This window comes from Eutrigla gurnardus (assembly GCF_963514095.1).
Source record: "Eutrigla gurnardus genome assembly, chromosome: 4".
NCBI lineage: Eukaryota > Metazoa > Chordata > Actinopteri > Perciformes > Triglidae > Eutrigla > Eutrigla gurnardus.
Genome location: NC_139918.1, coordinates 25,544,521 through 25,570,605, shown reverse-complemented (window position 1 = coordinate 25,570,605; position 26,085 = coordinate 25,544,521). Strand labels below are relative to the sequence as shown.

The 26,085-nt window shown below is 42.3% G+C and overlaps 4 protein-coding genes across 6 annotated transcripts; 3 read left to right on the top strand and 1 right to left on the bottom strand.

The window, feature by feature from the left end:
- The first annotated feature begins 1,385 nt into the window (after positions 1-1,385).
- On the top strand, positions 1,386-10,775 carry kif2c (kinesin family member 2C). 3 transcript variants are annotated; one of them, XM_084007507.1, is made up of 23 exons: positions 1,424-1,457; positions 1,647-1,713; positions 1,816-1,910; positions 3,093-3,194; positions 3,436-3,484; positions 3,566-3,601; positions 4,076-4,219; positions 4,557-4,676; positions 4,930-5,027; positions 5,149-5,244; positions 5,345-5,399; positions 5,514-5,676; positions 5,982-6,072; positions 6,163-6,226; positions 6,438-6,529; positions 6,610-6,752; positions 6,976-7,189; positions 7,763-7,873; positions 7,974-8,041; positions 9,674-9,746; positions 9,834-9,914; positions 10,004-10,097; positions 10,607-10,775. In XM_084007507.1, exons 2-23 carry the CDS (start codon positions 1,653-1,655, stop codon positions 10,666-10,668), a joined length of 2,112 nt encoding a protein of 703 aa, XP_083863633.1. In that variant the 5' UTR covers positions 1,424-1,457; positions 1,647-1,652; the 3' UTR covers positions 10,669-10,775. The 3 variants fall into 3 exon arrangements, with proteins under 3 accessions (XP_083863635.1, XP_083863633.1, XP_083863634.1); XM_084007508.1 differs by having other exon boundaries at positions 1,447-1,453; positions 1,646-1,713; XM_084007509.1 differs by lacking the exon at positions 3,566-3,601 and having other exon boundaries at positions 1,386-1,457; positions 1,646-1,713.
- A 1,366-nt stretch (positions 10,776-12,141) lies between these two features.
- Positions 12,142-16,830, top strand: selenot1a (selenoprotein T, 1a). Its single transcript, XM_084007062.1, has 6 exons — positions 12,142-12,314; positions 13,329-13,439; positions 15,085-15,211; positions 15,984-16,071; positions 16,221-16,387; positions 16,489-16,830. The coding sequence occupies exons 1-5, from the start codon at positions 12,181-12,183 to the stop codon at positions 16,343-16,345; spliced, it is 585 nt and encodes a 194-aa protein (XP_083863188.1). The 5' UTR covers positions 12,142-12,180; the 3' UTR covers positions 16,346-16,387; positions 16,489-16,830.
- A 1,980-nt stretch (positions 16,831-18,810) lies between these two features.
- LOC311011784 (uncharacterized protein) lies at positions 18,811-22,092 on the top strand (the record flags this gene model as incomplete). Its single annotated transcript, XM_084006912.1, has 5 exons — positions 18,811-19,204; positions 19,328-19,477; positions 19,577-19,695; positions 19,853-20,122; positions 22,084-22,092. The coding sequence occupies exons 1-5, from the start codon at positions 18,955-18,957 to the stop codon at positions 22,090-22,092; spliced, it is 798 nt and encodes a 265-aa protein (XP_083863038.1). The 5' UTR covers positions 18,811-18,954.
- Positions 22,093-22,837: 745 nt separating this feature from the next.
- On the bottom strand, positions 22,838-25,723 carry LOC311011783 (uncharacterized protein; the record flags this gene model as incomplete). Its single annotated transcript, XM_084006911.1, has 5 exons — positions 22,838-22,918; positions 24,116-24,823; positions 24,983-25,101; positions 25,201-25,350; positions 25,474-25,723. 5 exons carry the CDS (start codon positions 25,721-25,723, stop codon positions 22,838-22,840), a joined length of 1,308 nt encoding a protein of 435 aa, XP_083863037.1.
- Between the last annotated feature and the right edge of the window lie 362 nt (positions 25,724-26,085).

Below are 26,085 nucleotides of genomic sequence, written 5' to 3'. Positions count from 1 at the left end.
TGGGGGGGGTGAAGTGTTGTGGGAAGAGAGCGAGCATGTGGACAAACACAAGGATTCCTGTGGTTACAAACGCAACAGGCTTGATGAACGAGCGTTTGGAGCAGGATTGCAGCCAGATCACCTGATGCTGTTTGTGGGTTCGCAGCAGTGGATGTAATTATTGTCATCATACGGCAGGCCTGCTCGCTGATTTGCCCTCGGTGACCTACAATCAGGGATATTTAAAAAAAAAATGTATACTTTACTTTGGTTTGCATGACAGCAAAACCTCCGACAGTTGACATGTTTGTATTGCCTCGTATACATCAGCCAAGCTTCAAGCATGTTAGAAGTACGTGCTCTACTGAGAAAACCTGCACGATGCTTATGCATATGATTAGGTTTGTAATGTTCTTCCATTTTTAATCCTGTTGCTTTTCTTGTAATATTCACCTGATCTGAAGAACAGTCAGATTAGCATTTAGAACAAGGTCATTCAGTGAACAGGCATTATTATTTATTACATTTGTTTGTTTGTTTTTTTTTACAACAAAACAGATTTAAATAAGCTCAAGCTCTATTGACATGTAAACATGTAATTATATTCTTTCCTTGGTATCACATTACTGTTACTCCTGGATCATAAGTGTGAGAAAATGATCGTTAAATATATCAGCTGTATGAAGTAGTTTAATGCCGTGGGGAATCAAATCACTCCATGTGCTGGCTAGTAAACCATTTACAGTGCATCAGATATTATGAGCTCCTTATTTATTTTTTATTTTTGCATATATCACGTCTTTCTGCAAAGTAGTGTAGCAACAGAAATGTTTCACTCTGAAGTCTACCCTTGTGGTGCAAAAGTATAATGTCACAAAATGTATATAATAGCTTTCAGAAAAGAACTATTGTGATCAGAGTCAAAGTCAAAAGTCAAAGTGTTTTATTGTCATTTGTTTAGAAAAGCAGGGTCATCCTGTACATTGAAATTCTTTTTGACCTGGAAGGCAAACAAAACGTAGTATGCATAAAATGTACATAAAATATACATAATGAAAAATAAAAACACAAGAACATTATATAGAATATACATATCGAGTATAATAACAATGAGGGCAATGGACAATGGGAAACATAAATATTGAATATAATAACTATAAAGTGGAATGTGCTGATGGATGGATTAAACCTGTAAAGTCTAATTTAATGTTAACGTGTGAATAATAAAAGTTACAATTAAAAAAAACTACCGTTTTTTCTTATGATTATCCATTTACAGTTGATTTGGTTTGTGGGGGTCGTTCCTCACCGATCCACGTAGCGGCAGTATAACGCCCATTTGAGATTTTGAATTCAAACAAAGGCGTAGAAGAAGAATCACGAAGACAAATCACTATCCCGGGGACCAATCAGAGGCACAAGTAGCCGGAAGTAACGCCAGTTTCGAACTTTGGCGGCGTTGAGAGTTTGGCACGTAGGTAAGTGTGTTTGGAAGTGGGAGAATATCAATAATGAACATAATTAAAATCAATATCTGCTCCATATTAGTTCAGTTAGCGATGGAAGTGGTTTTATAGCGGCCGTAGCATAGTGCAAGCTAAAGCTAGCTCGTTCCGAAACCCGTTAGCGTCACTCTGACGTTTGAATTCTTCCGTTAACCGTTTAGAAAAAAAATGGAGAGCAACCTGTCCAGACTTCTCCTCGGACTCTCCGTCAAAATCGGCCGCAGCGATGGTGAGTCAACGTATACACGTAAACATTATGACGCTTTTATGTCGCCTAACGTGACACTCGACGGTTATATAATTGTCTGTGTCTGTGTGACGTTGAAACCAGGTCGAGTTCACCTGGCGACGGTGAAGACAGTGGACCCGACCCAGACCATGGTGATGGTGGAGTGGAACGAAAGGAACATGTGCCGAGGAAAGGAGGTATGAAGGGGGGGGAGTACCTACCTTTATATATATATCTGTGCAATATACTGGAGATCCTTGAAAACACTTTTAGAATGTTAGTGTGTCGTTTTCAAGGTTTAAAAGTGCTTGGATTTAGAATAAAGTGCTTGAAATGTATGTTATTTGTGATGATAAATGATATAACACTGAGAAAAGTATAATAGCATCTGATTTAATGTGATAATAACAAGTGCAATAATAAATATACTGATTACTGAGTATTGTATACAAATATACAAATAATATATGGTTCATATATGGTTATGACCTGTATGATAGAACAGAGAAAAGAAGATCTCCATATTTGAGGGACTGAAAACAGCATTTTCTGACATTTCTGCATGAAAAATGACTTTTGATGTTGAACAGATGATGAAAATAGTTGGTGATTATATTTCTGTGGATCTGTTAGTGGAATTAGTTTTCCTTTCATTTGTGGTCCTTCTGTAAAAAGCTGTCTCCAAACATCATGTTGGTTGTTTATAGGACAATAACATCTCATTTAATGTGATGAACAAGTGACATAATAAGTAGACTGAATACTGACCATTGGATTGATACACATATGGAGTTCACCACAGCTGGAAGGTGCTGGAAACGCATGAAATTGCACCTTGAAATGCTTGAAAGTGCTTGAACTTGACTTTGGAAAAGGTGTAGGAACCTTGACTCATCCTTTTTTGTGTATTTTTCTCCTGATACTACCTCAACACTACAGACACCTTCTACCTCAACATCCGATACACAAACGGGCCATATCGTGTTATTTTTGTATATGCATACGTTGTACATACATAAACTAGGTGTCATTATTTATATACATCAGGCCAAGGACCCCTTTATAGAGACCCCGTATTACATATCATATAAACCTCCTACAATATAAAACATTACTTTGTAATGATGTATGTATAAAATGCTAAGACATTAAATAATCATTGATGACTTGATTTTAACTCTATGTTGGCATTTCTGCATCACAATTTCACATCATAACCTTCAACAAATAGGAAGGTTTATGTTTTCTTATTAAAGGTTGTATTAACATGAAGGTGTGTTTTTGGACAGGTGCATGTGAAACAGCTGTTACTTGTCTTGTCTTCAGTGTTTCGATCACCTCGACCTCTAATCTAAGGTGTGTCTGCTTGTGATTTTAAGGTTGAAGTGAGTGAGTTATGTGTACTCAATCCAGAGCTTTTGGACCACATAAAGGCCATCACCAATAAAACCTTAGAACCACCGCCTCCTCCTAAAGACAAGGTAAGAGTGACCTAACGTCACCAAATAACAAAGAAGCACACCAGACTCACCGGAGCTCTCTGAGCTGCTTCCTTGTATCGTCTCTTCTACGATACGATTCTCACAAAATCACAAAGAAATGTCATTTTCTCATCTTTTGAATTTGGAAAAAAATGGGTTCAACATTGTTGCTGGTTGAAAAGCATCTAAACAACTGATGCAATGAGCCGTGTCTCGCTCTCTCCGTTTGTCTCTTCCGTAGAAGTACGAGGGTCGACTGCGCTCCTCCAGGATTCCTGCCCCTCCCTCTTGTATGTAAATGCATTGTACTATTTGTTTGTTTTTTAGATGTCCTATAGTTTGGCTCCTAACAGCTTGTTTCCCTTCAAAAGCCTCTACTCAGGCAGTCGCCAAAGCTGAAGAGTCAGGTCGGCACGGCATGCATGTTCCTCTCTCTCTCTAAAGCCAACCTATCTTTGAATCACTCCTTTAGTTAACGGGTGCAAATAACAAAAAAATCCACAATCCTTGAAGAGCTGATATCTACTCAGATAATCATTTGCTCTGATTTAATGATTAGTGGCACACAGATGCATATTGATGACCTTCAAATTCTTGGCATGCAGCACTTTCACTATTTCACATGCAAAATATAATCGAATATTTAATCACCTGCCACACTTTCTGCAGCTATGTGAAAACCCTCACTGCTCACGTCTCTCACTCGGGGTCTCTGAAGGATCTGGTTTCACCTTTTTTATATGAGACATGTTCTGTTTTCCCCATGATTGGGCCGCCGTGTACAGCTTCCTTCCATCCCATCCACACCGTTTGGGTTTACATATAACCCACACAAACAAATAAATATGTTAGCAATACCTAATTGATTGTCTTTCTTTCAGTTGTCAACCGGTCTCTGTCCAGACAGACGTGTATGTTCCAGCCCCCGGGTCCTGGTCTAGCACTTGCCCAGACCTCTGAGTCTCCCGAGGCGAACCCGGAGACCAAACGGGATCCCCCCTCTTCATCGGTCCTCACAGACTCTGGTTGGTGACCTTCTGAAACGAGATCCAGACACGCTGATATAAGCCACATATTTGTTTTGATTTAACATATTTTTATTGCAAACTACGTTGTCCTCAGTCACATGACACATTACTGGTAGTATCACAATATAATAATAATAATAATAATGCAGGGAAAATCAATTCTAGTTCATTAAAAGTAAACGATGTTTGACATGTTGCATGCCCTAGAGTAGATTTTCCGTTTTTTCTTTTCCCCTATGTCCTACGTAATCTTTTAGTGTTTTCTTTATTGAATATTTTTTCATTATATTTTATTCTGTTTCTAATCTCACATGCACCCTTGTGTCTGCTCTAGTGCTTCCTAATCGGCAGCATAGAAGGAACGAGTCCAAACGGACGCCGCTGTCTTCGGCCCGCGAGGCCGTAAAGGAAAATGATAAACCTGAGATAATGCCTCCTCCGTCTACAGCCAAAGGTGAGCCACACGTTTCGTGACATGATGCGTCTCTCCACCGGATCACTTGGATCTATAGACACATCCCGTGTACAAAGAGAGGGATCTCCTTATCTACTGCAAAAGCATGATTTGTTTGATTTCTCATGTTCTATGAGAAATCTAAACAGGTGTTGCATGATCTCGGGCATATACCTGCTCTGTGTTTACATTTGTTGCAATGATGACAATGGCATGTGAGGTCATTAGGTGTTATCATCTGTTTGCACTTCAGGCAGAAGGAAATCTGTGGCTCCCAAAGAGCTAAACAAAGGCAGCAAACGGCTGTCTTGTGTTGTAAAGCCCCCCGACGTGCAGACCAAGAGGGGAAAGGTGAAGTTTTCTTTATCTCGTTCTTTTATTTATCTATATTCCTTCTTTTTTTTCTGCCACTTTTAGACAGAAGAAGCTCCATCTAATTTTTGTTTTACTTGTCTTTTGTTGTCCTTTTTAGTTCGGAGAGGCTTCTCGACCAAACCAGAAGTTCTATGAGATGATCCAAGACTTCAGAGAGACTCTGGAAATAACCCCCTTATCAACGACTGACCATGTAAGTTTGGACCCAAGAACAAATCGTCCTGTGAAGACGTAAGCTGGTTTATCATTATTGCCATACTTAAAGCATGCGTTGTGTCTTTTCTTTTTTACAGATTGAACCTCACAGGATCTGTGTGTGCGTTCGCAAGCGGCCCCTTAACAAACCAGGTATAACGGGTGTGATTTCTAAACATCGAGTTCACGGCAGCATCTGACTACAAAGAGAGAATTAATGGCACAAAATGTTGGCGATCTTGACTTTGCCATTCTTGTTTATTCCAGAGATCAATAGGAAGGAGATCGATGTGGTTTCTGTACCTGGAAACGGTGCTCTTCTGGTCCACGAGCCCAAACAGAAGGTGGACCTCACCAAGTACTTGGACAACCAGATCTTCCACTTCGACTACTCCTTTGATGAGACCGCCACCAACGACCTGGTCTACAAGTAATGACCTTGTGTGTCGTTTTTTTATTAAGGGACCAGGTGGAACTGATTGCAGGTTTTCTAAAATGAGTTGGAGGGTTGGTCCGTTTTTCATCCTGAGATATACGAAGTATCTTTCTGTCTTTGTAGTGTTTTGTTTTTCATAACTTGTAGATAGCCACCTTTACTGCAGGATCAGTTCAGTGTGTCTGGGGGTGTTGATTGGGGATTAACAGTGTTGGACTTTTCAAACATGTTATTCTTGTCTTGTTCTTGTTTTTACAACGAGTTCACTTCATGCCGGATGCTTTTCTTCTTTTCTTTAGGTACACAGCCAAACCTTTGGTGCAAGCCATCTTCGAAGGCGGTGTGGCAACATGTTTCGCCTACGGCCAGACAGGAAGTGGGAAGACTCACGTAAGCCTCTGCTTCCTGTTTGCGTCGACTTGTTTTGAAGCTGTGTTTTCCATTTGTAGAATTCTATTCATTTATTTATTTTCACGCTAGACGATGGGAGGTGATTTCACCGGGAAGCAGCAGAACAGCTCTAAAGGGATCTACTCTTTGGCAGGTAGGACCGCAGCCATCCACCCAACGGCTCTCCACCCACTTCGCATAGAAGGAAATATTTAATCTGGGTTTTCATATGAATGTAATTGTATAATAAGCAATCTTCCTATTTGTTTTATCTGCATTATTTGTCTTTATTCCCATAAACTCAGTATATGAGCCCATTAGGTGTTGTATAAACTGAGCAATCATTTAGAGTCTTTCCATTCCAGCCCACGATGTCTTCGCCTGTCTGAACCACCGGAGGTATGCCAGCTTGGATGTCTCTGTTCATGTCAGCTTCTTCGAGATTTACAACGGAAAAGTAAACACATTTATTGATAATAAATAACATAAAAACAAACATGTTCAAGTTATCCTAAAAGTTTAATTTTTGTTATTCAGGTGTACGACCTGCTGAATAAGAAGAACAAGCTCCGCGTCATGGAGGATGAGCGGCAGCAGGTTCAGGTGGTGGGCCTGGAGGAGTTCTACGTGGCCTCGACAGAAGACGTCATCAAGATGATCCAGCTGGGCAGCGCCTGCAGGTGAGACTTCCACCCATGTTTCTTTCCTCTCCCTAAACCTCTGCTACACTTTTGGTCCTGCAGGTACAAAAGCAAAGCATGTCGAAGTTATTCAGAACAAGACATGGATTCTCATATTTTTCTGCCATTCTTCAATTTAAAAAAAACTCTAAATATATATTATATACTGTACATAACATCTTGGCTGCCGTTTCCCATTCCTTCTGTTCTACTGTCTCTCCAGAACCTCAGGCCAGACCTCCGCCAACGCCAACTCCTCTCGTTCTCACGCCATCCTTCAGATCGTCCTGCGGCGCAACGACCGAGCCTCCACCCTGCACGGCAAATTTTCACTGGTCGATCTGGCCGGCAACGAGCGCGGCACCGACGTCCGTAGCAACGACCGCAGCACTTTGGTGGAGACCGCCGAGATCAACCGCAGCCTGCTGGCACTCAAGGTCGGTTACGGAGGCCGTGGACGTGTGCAAACACCAGCTCGTAGAGTAGATCACGTAACAATGGCACTCTCAAATTAAAGGTTCTAAAGAAAAATAAAATTAGCTTGTGTGGAGATATTTTGGATATTTAAATCTGACAAGAAGCCGTGCCTTACGGTTAAAATAATAAATAATATACAAGAGACTTGGCGAAAAGCAACAGCTTTTATTTGAAGGCTGCTGGAATTTGTTCTGAGGATATATACAGAATGTTTTTTAGTCTATTTATTATTTTGTACCTAGAATTTAGTTGTCCATTTTGTGTTCTGTGTTCAACTTCAGAGAGAAAATAAATAATATTTAAGCCAAAACTAACCTTGTCATATCTTCACACTTAGGAGTAAAATAGAACCTTTAAGCTTGAAAGAAATGAATGAAGAACATTTTCAGAAAAAAGAATGATTGATATTGTGATAATATATCAATATCGACTGATATGAAAATAATTATTGTGAAAAGATTTTTTTCCATGTTGCCCAGCCCTACATAAAAGGATATTGACCATCACCCCTAACGTGCCCGTGTGTCCCGTAGGAGTGTATCCGTGCACTGGGAATGAACAGCGATCACATCCCTTTCCGAATGAGCACTTTGACCAAAGTCCTCAGAGATTCCTTCATCCGAGAAAAGTCCAGGACCTGCATGGTACGTCCTAACTGTGTGATGTGATTACCTGGTAGGGGATGATGCACATCTGACACTCTATTGTGAGTATGCACATAATTTCCCTTCTCTTCTTCCATAGATGGCCATGGTGTCCCCAGGCATGACGTCATGTGAATACACGATGAACACGCTACGTTACGCTGACAGGTACGTTTCTTTATTGTAATGCAGTGTTTCCCCTACCATTGTACAGGCCTGGCGGCCCGCCAGGCCAAGGAGACCTGCCGCCAGGCCAAAAAAAAAAATCAATATACCAAAAATAAATTATTGATTTATGAATTAATTGATAGGTGGCTACCTATCAATTCATTCATAAATCAATAATCATTTACATTAGGAGCGCCTCCGCGCAGCACAGCAGACTTGCTCCGCAAGACGCGCGCTCCCGCTACGTTCTTCTTCCGTGTACTTGTCGCTTTCTACTTTGAAAACACGGAACGTTGACACTGTATTTTGATAAGCTGTTGCACTCTTCAGACTCGTGGTGTGAGCGGAACCGGTCCATAGGGTCCATAATATTTATTTTATTACATTACATTATTATTTATTTTTACATAATAAAAATGCCGCTGTGTGTCTCCGTCCAAAACCCGCTGCGCTCGCGCTGTCTGCTCGCACAGATCCGCTCGTGCGCACATGCGCTGATGCAGGTCGAGTGTTGTCGAGAAATATAAGCAGAGACGGCGCTCCTTAAAAACAACATCACGCCATGTGTGTGTAGTATTAGGACGTGATGACGTATGTACAACCGGCCAAAGCCCGTTTGCCCCCCCTCCCCGGGGGGAGGATTGTTTTTGATAAGATGTGGAACTTTGAGTTAACTGCTGTTGAGTAAACCTATAACTAATATTTTACTTGATAAAATAAGACAATATATGCACTCATATGTCGTTGTAGTGTTTTACAGTATCTGTAGCTATTAACGTGATGCTCATCATTTTCCAGCCATATTTTTCTGGACCCTGATCATTTCCATCAACCAGCACCTTAATAAGTCACTCTCTCCTTGTGATCTTGAATACACTCTGGTTGAACAAAAATGTTGAATGCAAATATAATAATTGCAGAATTGCAGACTGCTTGCTGTGCCACCTGACTTAATCCAACTGCACCAATACACCATCCCACACGTCTCGTCTGTTTAGGGTTTTTTCGTTGGGTACCACCGGGCCTGAAAAAAATTCTAGGGGAAACACTGTAATGGAAATACAACTTTATTCTGAAAAGCATATACAGTGTTCGTATGGGTGCTGGAAATCCTTGAAAACACTTGAATGTTAGTGTGGTGTTTTCAAGGTTTGATACGTGCTTGAAATGTGTGTTCTATGTGATGACATATATGATAGAACAGAGGAAAGAAGATCTCCATATTTGAGGGACTGAAAACAGCATTTTCTGACATTTCTGCATGAAAAATGACTTTTGATGATGAACAGATGATGAAAATAGTTGGTGATTATATTTATGTGGATCTGTTAGTGGAATTAGTTTTCCTTTCATTTGTGGTCCTTCTGTAAAAAGCTGTCTCCAAACATCATGTTGGTTGTTTAGAGGACAATAACATCTCATTTAATGTGATGAACAAGTGACATAATAAGTAGACTGAATACTGACCATTGGATTGATACAAATATGGAGTTTACCACAGCTGGAAGGTGCTGGAAAGGCATGGAAATGCACCTTGAAATTGCTTGAATTAGACCTTGGAAAAGGTGTAGGAAGCCTGTGTGTCATTTCTGGGAAGATTGAACTTGAAAAATGTTCCCAAACCTTTGGCAGAGTGAAGGAACTGAAGGGGAAGACCAAGGCTAGCGGAGCGGCAGCGGCACAGTTGGAAAGCTCATCAGAGGAGGTCAGCTTGTACAAGATCCATCCAAAAATCCTAATTAATGTTGATTTTTATTGCATGCTTAAATGTTGTTTGCTCCGTTTGTTGTAGGAATCTGTTGAGGATACCAGTGTATATGACGCCATATCCCAAGTGGCAGAGCTGGAGGAGAAGGTTTATGTCCAGTTCCAGGTAGAGGCTGCTCTTCTCTACACCATATCGATAATGCATGTTACCTGGAGGCTCTGAGTCCTTACTTTTGTACCACTCTTGCCTCTCAGACCGCCAATGAACTCTTCAACGCGATGGGGCAAACCACGTACAATATTGAGGCAGGACTTCCAGACCTGGTGAATCACGCAAAGAAGCTATTGGGTTCGTACAAACCATGCCTCCATCTCGGTTTCTGTTCTTTCTCTGTCCAATTAATTTATCAACAAACTCCAAGCTAAATCAAATTGAATTTTAAAAGAGAAACCTGATGAAAATTCAAATATGTTCTTTACTTTTACACACTGTTTTAAGCATTTATAATATATAATAATGACAAAAAAAAACCTTGCCAGATTTTGAAAACTACATTTCTCTTGGAAAAAAAGGAGCAATGTAATTTTCAAAAATGACTTTTTATGACACATTTATTGCAAAAAAAAGAAAGAAAAAGGACCAGGCAGGCTGTTATAATTATAGGACTAAAAGTGTTAATCCAAAAATAAGTTTAGTACAACCGACAACATTGTAACTAGAGCATCAGGAGCCTTTTGTATTATTATAGTAGCAGTGACGTGTCATGCATGACCAGATCAAGTGCTGCATTACATAAAGGGCAGAACTCTGTATGCATGTGCTTTGGCCTTTTATTAATTCTGTTTTATCATCCACAGAAATGGTAACGGCTTTGCAGACTGCCGTGGACCAGGAGAGAACGGCAAGGCAGGGCTACTGAGAAGAACCTAGTCTAGTGTGTTCATGGAAAAGCTCCGTTTGTGTTCAGCTTGATTTTTAATGGGTCAATGACTGTATTGGTATTAATAAAATGTATTCTGACACTAACTCGTTGAAAATGTTTTAAGTCTTGTATTTTGTTGGATGCAGCACTTTTCGCTGTCGATGTTTTCACGTCTGACCAGGACTTCAGATAGCAGACGCTGGATTATTTTGAGTTATCCAGAAAACAAAAGCTAAAGTCTGACGCTAACGTGAAAGCAGCAGCAGCATGATTTCAGTTTAAAAAAAAAAAGGTGTTTTCTTTTATTATTTTGGTTTCATTCTAAAAGCTTTTGGTGAAAGTTAATAAAGTACAATTACTCAAGTACTGCACCCCGTTTCAGAGGCAAATATTATTATACTGTTTACTTCACTGTATTTTTTACTCTGCATGTTTGCATTAATAATACAAAACAATCAATAAATTAGTAATGGTGTCCTTTCACTTTTGACAACATTTTTTGAGACAAAGGTCTCCAATCAGCGGCATTTATTATTTTACAAAACAGATTACAGAACAATGCACCACCCACCACCCTAGTACGACTAGGGCATGTAGGGAAGCATGGCAGTTAATTTTTGGACACCAATAAATCCAAAATTGAACACCGTTTTGGAAACGCATTAATCTTGTGAGAAATGTAATATTCAAGACTAGAATGTGGTGTATTTGTTTCACGTTGTGTAATTCACGTTTAATCTGTTAAATATAGCTTCTGCTGTACAGCACTAAACAAGCAGCAATTTAAAAAAATTATTTACTAAGCAGACACAAATAAAAGGATAGAAAACAATGCCAGATAAACATCCCTGTGACTTCCTGTATATTCTTTTTATTGTAGGTTTCTATTGTTCTGCTGTCGCCTGAGCTCTTCCACTTTCTAGGCGAGGCACCTATCTGAAATGTGACATCATCAATGAGTACAAACAGACTCCTTGAAATCAACTTAGTGTGTAGTAACATGATACATGCAGAGAAAAGAGAGGAGATAAGGCTTGCTAAATCACTTCTTAAAACACAATTTATAGACTTGCTTTTATGTGATGTTGTTTTTTAATTGTAATTTCTTTATTTCTTTTTAGGGCATCGTTTCTCTTGTTCTTTTGATTTGTATGGATTTCTATGTGCTCTGCTTTGCTCTGTCAAAAGCACTTTGTAATTTGTTTGTTATTATTATTATGATTGTTATTGTTGTTGTTATTATTACTATTATTATCATTATTATTATTATTATTATTATTGTTATTATTAATTATAATAAAGAAAATGTCTCAAACTGATCCCTATAATAATATCCAGTTTATACTTGAGGTCAGTTCGACAGCCATGCCGCTAGGTGGTGCTAGAGGCGCCCCATCCAGTCACATCGGCGCTAGAGGAAAGGGGAGGGACCGGGCGTGTAACGAAGCGGATTAACCTGCCTGTCCCCATCCGACGGCAGAGGAAACGAATCCCGTAACGGTTGTGGCCATGAAGTGGTTACGCTTTTCGCTCCTCGTCTTGGGGCTTTTCTCGCTGTGCTGCGCCACGTCTGGTGACACCAGTGGCGTGAAGAAAATGAAGATGCAGTTTGCTGCGGGACCTCTTCTCAAGTTTCAAATTTGGTGAGCGAATTAGCGGGGGGAAAAACCTGGCGAGTCATCCCAGGCTAACTAAGCTAAGCTAATGTCCGCGGCTAACAACATAGTAGGCCGAACGCTAGCTGAGTAGCAGCGGGTTAATGTTTATAGTAGCGTATTGTGAGAGAAGGCTAGTTGTTTAGTAGTGACATTACTTAACCCACTGTTAATAAAAGGCGGTGTAAGTTACGGTTTTAAATGTCGAAAACATGGCCCCGCTTCCGTTGTCAAATATGCGTTAAATCCGGTGATAACGTTAAAGTCGTCTCGTGTCCACCGTTTTTTAACTTGTTCTTTTATTGTATGAATTATGGGGTTATTTCCGGTAAAGTGCTCCTTCTATTTGTTCAATTTAACCAGTTTCATTTGTATTATTTTTGCTGGAAAATTACGTCGAAGCTAACGTAGCTAGCTAATACATCAATTCAATAAATTATAACATATATATATATTTTTTTTGGGGGGGGGGGGGGGGGGGGTAAATTAAGGACACACAGTGTCTGTCAAACATCAACATCCCTTAACGATACGGGTTCGTCGTTAAAGTCAATGAGTTATGCTAATAACGATGTCACGTGATTGTTTAAAAAGATCATCTGAATCAGTTTTATTGCGTACAACGAGTTTGACTCTCAATGTACACGCACAGAAATAGACATACAACTAAGACGAGGATAAAAGCTGACTAAAGGTAAACATTAACATTTGACTAGTAGGACGTTTGACTAAACTAACATTTGCATTGTAAACGTACACCACAAACGGGTTGGAGCTTTGGAGTGCAATGTATTCAATTCAAAGTGTGTGTTACCACTAAAAGTTCCACTCCTGATACCAGCGGTGTTCAGATGTGCCAGATCTCAAGGCTAAAATCCCCCCAATTTACCCTTGAGATCGCTGTTAAGTTGTGGCTGCCTTTTGTCCCCAGTTTGATGTTGCAACCGTACACACAGTGTGTGTGTGTGTGTGATTTCTAACGGCGTGTTTGTCTTCTTGCAGCATTTCCTGAGGGTACAAGCGGGTGTTTGAGGAGTACACGCAGGCCTTGTACCAGCGGTACCCAGACATCCGTATCGAGGGGGAGAATTATCTTCCTGTGCCCCTCTACCGGTAAGAAAGAGATTGTCTGCAGTCTTATAAGTGGATTATATCCAGCTTTATTGAAGTAGCCTGAAAGCTGCCCGGGATTAGCTGTCATTTAACTTGAGGAAATTCTCATGCAGTCGGTGCTTATCTGGCCATGTGGATATCTTTGGTTGTTTTGCTGCTGACTCAAAATGTATGGTGCATCATTTAATTTAGACTGGGTTAATGTCATAATTGGTCATTAATCGATGGTTTCGGGTTGTTTTATTTGGACGAGTAGTGTATGTCTTTTTGCAGTTTTTTCTGTACTGTGTCCCACTACAGTACATACATGTAGGTTCAAGGGAACAAGATGTAATTTTATGGGGAAGGGTGGTAACATCCTGGGAACTCAAAGAACTGTAGGTATTGTATGTAGCATGGTATTTAATACTGTAAGTATGTTTAACTACACGGTATCTATCCGAACAGCTGGAATTTGGTGATAAGACCTTAAGTTCTGTAGTACTTTATTTATTTCCATGGAAATGATGTATTTCAAAGTTACCACTCCGGAGGCGTATAGACAACAAGGAGAAGTGGCAAACTAACCTGTTTTTAAAGTTTGGACTTCTTGCTACTATTTAACTCTGATACTTTTGTTTATTTTTACTTTGAGAAAAAGGTCCATGATAAAGAGTTTTGTAAGGAACATACAGTAGGCCTATATATCTACCTATCTATATCTAAATCTAGTGCATTGCATCTGTATTCTCAATCAGTACTGATTTTATTTCACCATCCGTGCCTTTTCCATCAATGCGGGTAGGCTAAATAACAAACACTACTCACTTTTTTTTGCATCTCCAAGGATAATGTTCCTATTTAATACTTTTCTGCATTTCAGAATTTTTGTTACAGATACAAATACAATTTCGACTTCTGCATGTAATAAAGTCAGTGGGGTTGTGAAGCATCAGCATGAGACTGGCCTGTCTAGTCCCAGGTGTTTTCATTAAAGGTGTAGTGTCCCTCAGGACCTCATCAGTGGAACTCTTAATAAACACTCCAGAGATTAGCTCCTTCACAGGAAGGAGATCTCGCACATTTCAAATTCTCCAGTGTTTTTCACAAGTATTTGCCATTTTCCTGTTTCAGTCACTTAAACCGTAAACTAGTTATGTTAATGTTTAGCCATAAAGGCTGAAACCAAAAGGAAATGGGATTCAGGCTCTGTGTTGCAGGTTAAGTGTGATTCTGATTATTTTAAGGTATGCAGAGTCATAATCACTGTTGAAGGGATCATAATTATTTGTATGGGAGGAAGCCAGTGCTACACAGCTTACCCTAATTAAGTTTAATCTACACTAAGAAGCTTAATTTTTTTTTTTAAATGGGGCCACGCCCATCTCTCTTGGCACATTGTTCAACTAATGCCCCTACACTTGTCTTGGAATTAAGCATTAAGATTTATTTATACATTTGTGTCCATTTGAATATTTTGTATGGTGATCTTACACTTGCCTTATGTTTTAGACGTGAAGTGTATTCTTACTTTGATAACTATTGAAGAAGACAAGCCTACTTTTAAGAAAAAACGACAGGATCACATCCATCTGGATAATTGCTATATGTCTTTAACAAGGCTTTACGTTGTGTATTAAACCCACTTTCCTGTTCCTTTCCTCAGACATTTTGCTTCCTTCCTGTCTGTGTTCAAACTGCTGGTGATCGGACTGATTATCATCGGCAGGGACCCCTTCGCTCTCGTTGGTATGCAAGCCCCGGGCGTCTGGGAGTGGGGCCAGGGAAATAAGGTAAGGTTTACTGCATCTATAGGAGTCATTAAAGGGAGGATCATAGGGGCCAATTAGCACTGTAGTTTTCTGGTATTACAGTGAGTTAGATGGTGCAGTCGGGATAAGCGCTTGTTTTGCAGGGTAATGTCACACGGAAGCGTGTAATTAATGGATGCCGTTTGGCTTTTAACGCGGTGTTTGCACCGACGCGGGCCAAGTACAGCTCAAACCCCATTCAGGGTCTTCAGGCTGCGTTGAGTCCTGTTTTGCTTGGATCCGTTATCCCCATGGTGACAGACAGGCTCAGAGGAAGAATGGCGATGACTACTAACGTACAGTTGATGCAGTGTACATGGAGATTCAGCGAGCATTGTCTTGGACTTATTTTGTAGGTTTTCCTGCTTTGTGTTTTGGCGGCACATTTTCAGCATGTTTTGTTTTTGTGTAATATTTGGTAAAAAAAAATAAAATAATAATACAATATTTAAACTTTTTCTGTGATACAGATACAGTATTTTATTTTATGTTTTGCTTTGGTGCTTGCCATGTTGCATCCTCTCTGATCAGATCAAATGGCCAACATTAAATATATAGACTGTAAATCATAAATAAACTCGTAGACCAACATGCATAACTGGTCAAATATTCTCTGTAGTTTACAGAATAATGGTTAACCATTGACATCCTTAGTACCAACACTGCTCTCGTGATCCACCAAGTGGGCACAATGCAAGAAAAACTTTTTAACACAAGTTTCTCCCATGCTTTTTTTAATTCATTTTATTTTCAGATATATGCCTGCATGATGGTGTTCTTCCTCAGCAATATGATCGAAAACCAGTTGATGTCTACAGGAGCTTTTGAAATCACATTAAATGGTGAGTCTGCTTCAAGAGAGAGAGAGAATCACAAACACTTCTTGGCTTCAGATTGATTGATTTGAGTCTGTAACATTATGATATTAATTAAGTTGTGAAACAAAATGCAGTGAATTCCAGTTAAGTGGCGTGTCGTCTCTTTCACATAGATGTGCCAGTGTGGTCAAAACTAGAGTCGGGTCACCTGCCCTCCATGCAGCAGCTCGTGCAAATCCTGGACAACGAGATGAAGATGAATGTTCACATGAACACAGGACCAATCCACCACTCCTAACCCAACTCACCGCGTCCTGGCTGTAGCTAAAAGCCCCTCCATGTAAGCACGGTAGTGTTCACAGCCTTTATTCCTTACTTGTGATGTTGTTTTTCTTTTTTTTGTGTGTTTATATGATCTGTCTTCCTCTACTTCCTGTCTAGGTTGGAGGTGGGTTTCTCACTGTGGCTGTGAAGTGATGTTTATGAAGGTCTGCGCTGAAGGCAGGAAGACTGCTAGCACAGACTGGATGCCCCCCATCAGTCTTCACCACGCCCCTTAGAGACGTCCCGCCCCTGACGCCAGAGTGGGATCCATGGCAACAGTGCTGGCCATTCTTATGTCATTTTCTTGTACTATTCATACTACTGCAAATTTCATCCAGGTGATGTCATGTGTCCCATAAAGAGGTTTAACATTGATTCTTATAGTCTTTAACCTGTTGCATATAATTGATCTATGTGACTTTAAAACTAAATAAATAAAACTGTAATTTGTACAACTGAGCCACACGTAGAGTTTTTAAGTTTAATCAACGTTGCTTAGCCATGTAGAAAATGCAACGCTTACAATCTGTCATCACTGTTGTGAAAGTTACATTTGGGGAATTGTGTCTTGATATGATTTCTGAATAATTTTTATATTTGCATAACTTGAAGGACGCTAAGAAGATAAATAAAACATATTGTAACTATTTAACTGTGAGGATGTTGAAGTTTACTGATTCATGTGGTGCAAGAGGAGGTGGACTATTTTACTTTAAAAAAAGAGAGAAAGATTGTGTTATGTGACTGCCGAAACATAGGGAATCCACTTGGCTTGGAGATGTTGCTTGTTTTCTCCCTGCAGACGGCCTGCTCGAGTCCCGAGTGCACATCTTCTAGCCATCTGCTCAACCTAATGTTATTAGGGAGACTCGAGGATCTACACGGATTTCATTAGAAGACACAAACCAGATTAAGTGCGACTACAATGTAGGACTGAAACACGGGTGATGTCGGTGCTTTTCACACTTGTTGATTTTTGGAAATGAGGTCCCATCCTCAAAATCACAACTCATCGAAGAAAGTGAGAAACATTGAGATAAAATAACTATCTCTATGTCAGTTTGGTGTTTTATATGTTGGCAATATGATCGGGTATGCACGAAAAGGGGGGGAAATGAGACCAAACTTTGTAAAAATAACGCGTAGGCATGTTTTTGACCCCTGGGTGAGTGGAAAACAGGTGAATCCCAAGTTTGATGTTGGAGGATTCTGTGCCGTAAATGCAATCATCCATCCTAAAATCCCATTAAATTATCAGGAAAAGATCAAGTAAAAAAATAGATTTTCCTTTTGTCCCTTCGTCCAAACACTGACTGCCTGACCTCTAATGCACACAGACATCAAATATTTTATATATATATTTTTTTCTTATTGGTTGATAGGAGGCATCGCTCTCATGCACAACGCAGACTCTTCATTTCTTTCACAGTGACCACGATGAGAAGATAGCCGAGAGTCCTGAGGGATGGTCGTTACCATGGCGATAATGACGGCAACATCCTTCCACTGAACATGTTCCATTGCACACAACTCTTGGAAAAATCTAATAACGTGATACAGATCTGCAAAACTGCAACTGGGAGTGGATACAAAAACCTGAGCAGAGCCTTCAGGGAACACTAATCTCATCACCATCGTTCTCTGACACACGTCCTGAAACTGTGCTGTGCCCCTTTTGTAGCTGAGGTGAAGGTCCTGAATGATACCGTGGCACTCAAGGTCCATTTAGGAGCTTGCTGTTCTGTTGTTTGCCCATTTCACATTTCCCCTTTTTCAGAGTACATAGTCATATCACATTATCTTATAGGTCATGAAGGAAGTAATCTTATGAAGACAGTAGTGGGGAACACAGCCTAGTGCTCAAACCCCTCTTTTACACACTGTCTCCTTCCACTATGACATGTAGTGACACACCTTCTCCAGAAGGTGGCAGACTACTTCCTTTTAAACCCTCAGTTGGTTATGTGGGTCAGAAGGAGCATCCTCAACAGTTCATTTATGTGTTTAATCATTCATTCATGAATCCCAATGTCCCCCCTGAGGTCTAAATCTTAACTGACGTCACCTGGTAGATGATTGAGTGTGAGGCTGTGAGGGTTTGAATGGTAGAAATGGGACAGCACTCTGCATGCCGCTTTACTTTGATGACACTAAATATATTATCTAAAAGTTTCTATTGTTTTGGTTTTTTTTCAGGCTGATCTGAACGTCTTCCAGGATCATTTCATCCCAGACCAGACGGACCTGTCAATTCATTTATTTACTTGTTTTTAGTTAATGAGGTCATTAAAAATGACTGGTTGCTGATTAAATGAATGATGGCGTTACTAAGATTTCAAGTGTTTTACGTTCCATATTAAATATTAAACGTTAATTTTAATAATATCCACACACGCCTTGCTGTCACGTGACCTGACGCCACCCTTGACATTACGTAGATGGAAGCACAGCCAGCTGATTAGAGAGTAATCACCGTGCGCAGCGTTTTGACTGGTTGTCGCATCGCCCGTCGCTGCAACAAATAGCGGCGGCAACGCGCATCGATGTCAGTGCGCAACGCAAACTCCAGGAGTCAAGAACACGATGACGCGTAAATGCAAACGGAAAAGCGCTGCCGCGTTTGTGGCCGCGACGCTTATTCTAACGGGCTTTTTGGCACAGACGATAGACTGCTATCGGCTGAGGAAAACGGAACGACGGGGAGGGCGGAAGGAAAGCGAGGCGGCCGAAGCGACCGGTGTCCGGGAGGGAGAGATCGTGTTCGGGAGAGTTCCCGAGAAAAGCTCCAACGCTTCTGTGGAGGATGACGCGTCGTATCAAGCGGACTCTGCAGGTAAACGTGTTGCTTTCTGAAGGACGCGGTGGTTCAACGTGTCTCTGGGGGGAATATGAGAGGTTCAACCACGTGGTTTACAGAACCATCACTGTAAACTATCCCGACAATGTTCCCGTTCAGGCTCGGCGGGAAAAACGCAGCAGCAGGAAGAAGCGGAAGCAAAAGCAAGAGCAGCGTGGATGCTCATGGCGCCCTCCCTGCACTGTGCTCAGAACCAGATGAAGTTCAGAGCAGTGGGATCGGGTGTCTCTCACTTAGCAGTGGGCCAAGGTAGGTCCAGCAGGATCACTTCCACCATCCGGTCTCATTGAACCTGTGTGTTGTTCACCCTTGCTTGCACAGTCCCAGTGAGACTTGTTTCCCCTGCAGGATCTGCAGATCCGATGCCTCTGTCCCACATCCCTTCCTGGTGTGGCTACAACATGCAGAGGAACCCCTTTGGACTCGTCATGCTGGTTTCCTATGATGGTTGCAACATGGTGCTACAGGTAATGCTTTTAATGCTGCATGTTGCTCTGTCACACTGGTGAGCTCATCCTGGCACATTCTGGGAGGACGAGGTGTGTTGATGCCTGTTCTGATTTTTGAAATCAAGGTGTTTAAAATAAGTAACTGGTTTTTAATGTGTTTTTTTTCTCTCCCCAGGGTGGAAACTACATGCTGCCATTGCTTTGGAATGGCATTCCAGTCTCACTCTTGTGTCCCAAACCTGCTGCAACTCCTGTCCCGGCCCCCCAGGATCCCCAGATGCAGCGGTTCTTCTATCCATACCCTGGTTTCCCGACGCGTGCACCAATCACAGCTGCAAAGCCAGCCGTAGATCCTGTGGGGATGAGTTGGGATCCTTGGCTCGGCTATCCTTGGTCCGGCCAAATACCAGCACCCACACCAGCAGATCCCACGTCCCAGGCCAAGGTTACACACATACCTATTGTCCCCTGGATTCTAAAAGAACCAACCACCCCTACAAAGCCAGCCGTAGATCCTGTGGGGATGAGTTGGGATCCTTGGCTTGGCTATCCTTGGTCCGGCCAAATACCAGCACCCACACCAGCAGATTCCAGTTCCCAGGCCAAGGTTACACACATACCTATTGTCCCCTGGATTCTACAAGAACCAGCAAAGCCAGCTGTAGATCCTGCCAAGATGTTTGGCTATCCTTGGTCCGGCCTAATACCAGCACCCACACCAGCAGATTCCAGTTCCCAGGCAAAGGTTACACACATACCTATTGTCCCCTGGATTCTAAAAGAACCAGCAAAGCCAGCTGTAGATCCTGCCAAGATGTTTGGCTATCCTTGGTCCGGCCTAATACCAGCACCCACACCAGCAGATCCCAAGTCCCAGGCCAAGGTTACACACATACCTATTGTCCCCTGGATTCTAAAAGAACCAGCCACCCCTACAAAGCCAGCCGTAGATCCTGTGGGGATGAGTTGGGATCCTTGGCTTGGCTATCCTTGGTCCGGCCAAATACCAGTACCCACACCAGCAGATTCCAGTTCCCAGGCAAAGGTTACACACATACCTATTGTTCCCTGGTTTCTTAAACAACCGGCTGCTGAACCAGTGATTGTACCTCAGTCAGCACAGTTGCAATATAATCCCTTTGTTTCTATGTTCCCGCTTCCAACGACCCCCAAACCGACTACGAAACCCACAGCGCCACAAATTCCTCCACACATACACCTCCATGGCCACGGTCCCGGTCCATATTATGGTCGCTAGTGTGTTGAATTCATTCTAATAAAGGGTTTAAGGAAGGAAACTGTGACATTGTGTTTTGTGCTGTTAACCCTGCAACTACCTAACTAACTTCAACTGTGTAACGTGAACCAGTCATTTCCAAGTGGAGATGATTCACTTTTACTCTCGACATTGCTCCACGGTTGGCATCTGAGCCTTGGTTGTCATTGGGGCTCTAATTGGGCTGTTGGGAGCGTTGACTCCCAAACTTCTTGGTTTGGTGTGTTTACATGAAGGATTCTAGCCAAAAGTAACGGACTTCTCAACGTTCAGCAGGTGTGAAGCAGGCTGGTTTTAATAAAACTTCATTTATTTTGTGCCACCTCCATGAAAATGATGCAAACTGATGGGCAGGATTTCATCAACTTGTAACATTTTTTTTGTTTTGGATACAGAAGTGGTTAACATTACGCTGATATGGTACAGAAGTGTACTTGTTTCAAAAACTAAAAATGCAACATCCTGTCACGTAAACCACACATATTTAAGTTCCTACAGTGAAGAGAGAAGCCCAAATTATACATTTGCATCGGCTTTACAATCCGTTTAGTCTCAAACTGTTAAATCGAATAAGATGACACTACAAACTGAAAGTGTATACAGAACTTGAGCAGCCATCAGGGAACACACTAATCTCTCATCTCATTTAAGGAGGCACCATTCTAAATTACTGGAATAACCCTTTAAGAACCATACTTTTGTTTTTAATAAAATATTTAACCTATTTAAAAGAAAAAAGCTTACATTTGGTTTCATGCATTTATCACAGCATGGCCACATGGGGGCAGTGTATATATTAGGGGGATTTGTCACCTTCTAAAATAAATTATGTTTACATTTCAATTAAAGTTCCAATATTGGTATTTAGGATCTTAATACATGTTTTTTATAAAGCACATTGAGCTGCAGTTTGTTATGAAGGGTGACTCAATTATAATTTATTAGGGAGTGGGTCTATTTCATGTCTGCTATGGTGAATTGACATGTTAGCCCAGAAGGGACTAACTAAACACGGACTCCAGAGAGCCTTTCACATTGTTTTACATTAAGTGTGGGCCACACCATCATTCTCTGACACACGTTCTGAAACTGTGCTGATAAGAGCAGAATGTCGTTGCCCCCTTTTGTAGCTGAGGTGAAGGTCCTGAATGATACCGTGGCACTACTGTGGTTCACCTCACCGCCGCGTTGGAAAGGAGGAGGGCTGAGTGCAGGGATATTCAGCTGGTTGCAAGCTGCAGCCGCATCGCTGGATGCCTCGAAATCCTACAGTCTGGCCCTTTAAGGTGAGGTATTCTTGGATCTAAAAAAATGGATGTAGTCATGTTTTGTATATTGATGTCGTCAAACAGCATTAAGCTGATACAGAAGTGTACATCCTGAATCCTTAAGGAAACAATGTTGGCAGAAAACCAAGCAGCATATTTAACTCTCTTCGGTAAAGTTTCATGAAAGCCCAAATCCTACATTTGCCTTGGCTTGACAATCTGTTCAATATAGAAGTGGCTAGTTTTGTTTTTGTGCTATATTGCCTTTCCACTCGTGCATACCTGCAGCAAGGATGTTGTTTTTGCCCTGAAATAGTCAGCCTGCAGCGATTAACACTCTTTGAGCCCCTGATGACCTGCAACGCTAGGCTGTGTTCCCCACTACCATCTACATAAGGATTACTTCCTTCATGACCTATAAGATAATGTGATATGACAATGGAAGAGGGAAAAGGGGAAATGTGAAATAGGCAGACAACAGAACAGCTAGCTCCTAAACGGACCTTGAGGTGAGATTGTTTTGTCCCTTTTTGCCTCCAAGTCCACTGAAACATCGTTGACCTGATTATGGCATCAGAAGCTGTTTCTTAGATGAATGCTGGATTACTAAACACATTCAGAGGTCTGGTAGTCCAGCATCGTTCCTCAGCCTCCGGCTCTCTTGTGTTGCAGGAAAAGGATGCTGGGCAGAGTCTCCCTGTAGGAACGTTAAAGCACGTGGAAATAGAAGAGGAAGCAGCTGTCGGTCCCTTCATGCGACCACGAGCCTCTTTAGTTGGATGAATGTCGTCATCAGGTAAACCCACAAATGACTGTCATGTCTTTTTAGTTAGCCAGCACTAAGACTACCTCACCTTAAAAGGGCCAGACTGTAGGATTTCGAGGCATCCAGCGATGCGGCTGCAGCTTGCAACCAGCTGAATATCCCTGCACTCAGCCCCCCTCCTTTCCAACGCGGCGGTGAGGTGAACCACAGTAGTGCCACGGTATCATTCAGCACCTTCACCTCAGCTACAAAAGGGGGCAACGACATTCTGCTCGTATCAGCACAGTTTCAGAACGCGTGTCAGAGAATGATGGTGTGGCCCACACTTCATGTAAAACAATGTGAAAGGCTCTCTGGAGTCCGTGTTTAGTTAGTCCCTTCTGGGCTAACATGTCAATTCACCATAGCAGACATGAAATAGACCCACTCCCTAATAAATTATAATTGAGTCACCCTTCATAACAAACTGCAGCTCAATGTGCTTTATAAAAAACATGTATTAAGATCCTAAATACCAATATTGGCACTTTAATTGAAATGTAAACATTTCTTTGAGTAGAAGCTGACAAATCCCCCTAATATATACACTGCCCCCATGTGGCCATGCTATGATAAATGCATGAAACCAAATGTTTTAACAAATGCAAGCTTTTTTCTTTTAAATAGGTTTGGTTCGTTACACAGTTGAAGTTAGTTAGGTAGTTGCAGGGTTAACCGCACAAAACACAAGGTCACAGTTTCCTTCCTTAAACCCTTTATTAGAATGAATTCAACACACTAGCGACCATAATATGGACCGGGACCGTGGCCATGGAGGTGTACATGTGGAGGAATTTGTGGCGCTGTGGGTTTCGTAGTCGGTTTGGGGGTCGTTGGAAGCGGGAACATAGAAACAAAGGGATTATATTGCAACTGTGCTGACTGAGGTACAATCACTGGTTCAGCAGCCGGTTGTTTAAGAAACCAGGGAACAATAGGTATGTGTGTAACCTTTGCCTGGGAACTGGAATCTGCTGGTGTGGGTACTGGTATTAGGCCGGCCCAAGGATAGCCAAACATCTTGGCAGGATCTACAGCTGGCTTTGCTGGTTCTTTTAGAATCCAGGGGACAATAGGTATGTGTGTAACCTTTGCCTGGGAACTGGAATCTGCTGGTGTGGGTGCTGGTATTAGGCCAGACCAAGGATAGCCAAACATCTTGGCAGGATCTACAGCTGGCTTTGCTGGTTCTTTTAGAATCCAGGGGACAATAGGTATGTGTGTAACCTTTGCCTGGGAACTGGAATCTGCTGGTGTGGGTGCTGGTATTAGGCCGGACCAAGGATAGCCAAACATCTTGGCAGGATCTACAGCTGGCTTTGCTGGTTCTTTTAGAATCCAGGGGACAATAGGTATGTGTGTAACCTTTGCCTGGGAACTGGAATCTGCTGGTGTGGGTGCTGGTATTAGGCCGGACCAAGGATAGCCAAGCCAAGGATCCCAACTCATCCCCACAGGATCTACGGCTGGCTTTGTAGGGGTGGCTGGTTCTTTTAGAATCCAGGGGACAATAGGTATGTGTGTAACCTTGGCCTGGGAACTGGAATCTGCTGGTGTGGGTGCTGGTATTAGGCCGGACCAAGGAAAGCCATGCCAAGGATCCCAACTCATCCCGACAGGATCTACGGCTGGCTTTGCAGCTGTGATTGGTGCACGCGTCGGGAAACCAGGGTATGGATAGAAGAACTGCTGCATCTGGGGATCCTGGGGGGCCGGGACAGGAGTTGCAGCAGGTTTGGGACACAAGAGTGAGACTGGAATGCCATTCCAAAGCAATGGCAGCATGTAGTTTCCACGCTGGGGAGGGAAAAAAAACTAATTAAAAACCAGTTACACTTATTTTAAACACCTTTATTCCAAAAATCAGAACAGGCATCAACACACCTCGTCCTCCCAGAATGTGCCAGGATGAGCTCACCAGTGTGACAGAGCAACATGCAGCATTAAAAGCATTACCTGTAGCACCATGTTGCAACCATCATAGGAAACCAGCATGACGAGTCCAAAGGGGTTCCTCTGCATGTTGTAGCCACACCAGGAAGGGATGTGGGACAGAGGCATCGGATCTGCAGATCCTGCAGGGGAAACAAGTCTCACTGGGACTGTGCAAGCAAGGGTTAACAATACACAGGTTCAATGAGACCGGATGGTGGAAGTGATCCTGCTGGACCTACCTTGGCCCACTGCTAAGTGTGAGACACCCGATCCCACTGCTCTGAACTTCATCTGGTTCCGAGCACAGTGCAGGGAGGGCGCCATGAGCATCCACGCTGCTCTTGCTTTTGCTTCTGCTTCTTCCTGCTGCTGCGTTTTTCCCGCCGAGCCTGAACGGGAACATTGTCGGGATAGTTTACAGTGATGGTTCTGTAAACCACGTGGTTGAACCTCTCATATTCCCCCCAGAGACACGTTGAACCACCGCGTCCTTCAGAAAGCAACACGTTTACCTGCAGAGTCCGCTTGATAAGACGCGTCATCCTCCACAGAAGCGTTGGAGCTTTTCTCGGGAACTCTCCCGAACACGATCTCTCCCTCCCGGACACCGGTCGCTTCGGCCGCCTCGCTTTCCTTCCGCCCTCCCCGTCGTTCCGTTTTCCTCAGCCGATAGCAGTCTATCGTCTGTGCCAAAAAGCCCGTTAGAATAAGCGTCGCGGCCACGTACGCGGCAGCGCTTTTGCGTTTGCATTTACGCGTCATCGTGTCCTTGACTCCCGGAGATTGCGTTGCGCGTTGCCGCCGCTATTTGTTGCAGCGACGGGCGATGCGACAACCAATCAAAAAAGCTGCGCACGGTGATTACTCTCTAATCAGCTGGCTCTGCGTCCACCTACGTAATGTCAAGGGTGGCGTCAGGTCACGTGACAGCAAGGCGGCGGGAGGGATTAGTCACCAGACTGATCTTGTTATGGATGAATGATTAAATACATAAATGAACTGTCGAGGATGCTCCTTCTGACCCACATAACCAACTGAGGGTTTAAAAGGAATTAGTCTGCCAACTTGTGGAGAAAGTGTGTGACTACATGTCATAGTGGATGGAGAAAGTGTGTGAAAGAGGG

What these genes read in the sequence shown, in the direction of transcription:
- kif2c (XM_084007507.1), top strand. Translation starts at nt 1,653, where the DNA reads ATGGAGAGCAACCTGTCCAGACTTCTCCTCGGACTCTCCGTCAAAATC. An exon ending in GATTCCTGCCCCTCCCTCTT is followed by an intron (nt 3,485 to 3,565) that starts GTATGTAAATGC and finishes TCCCTTCAAAAG; the next exon opens with CCTCTACTCAGGCAGTCGCC. An exon ending in CAGGAAGTGGGAAGACTCAC is followed by an intron (nt 6,073 to 6,162) that starts GTAAGCCTCTGC and finishes TTTTCACGCTAG; the next exon opens with ACGATGGGAGGTGATTTCAC.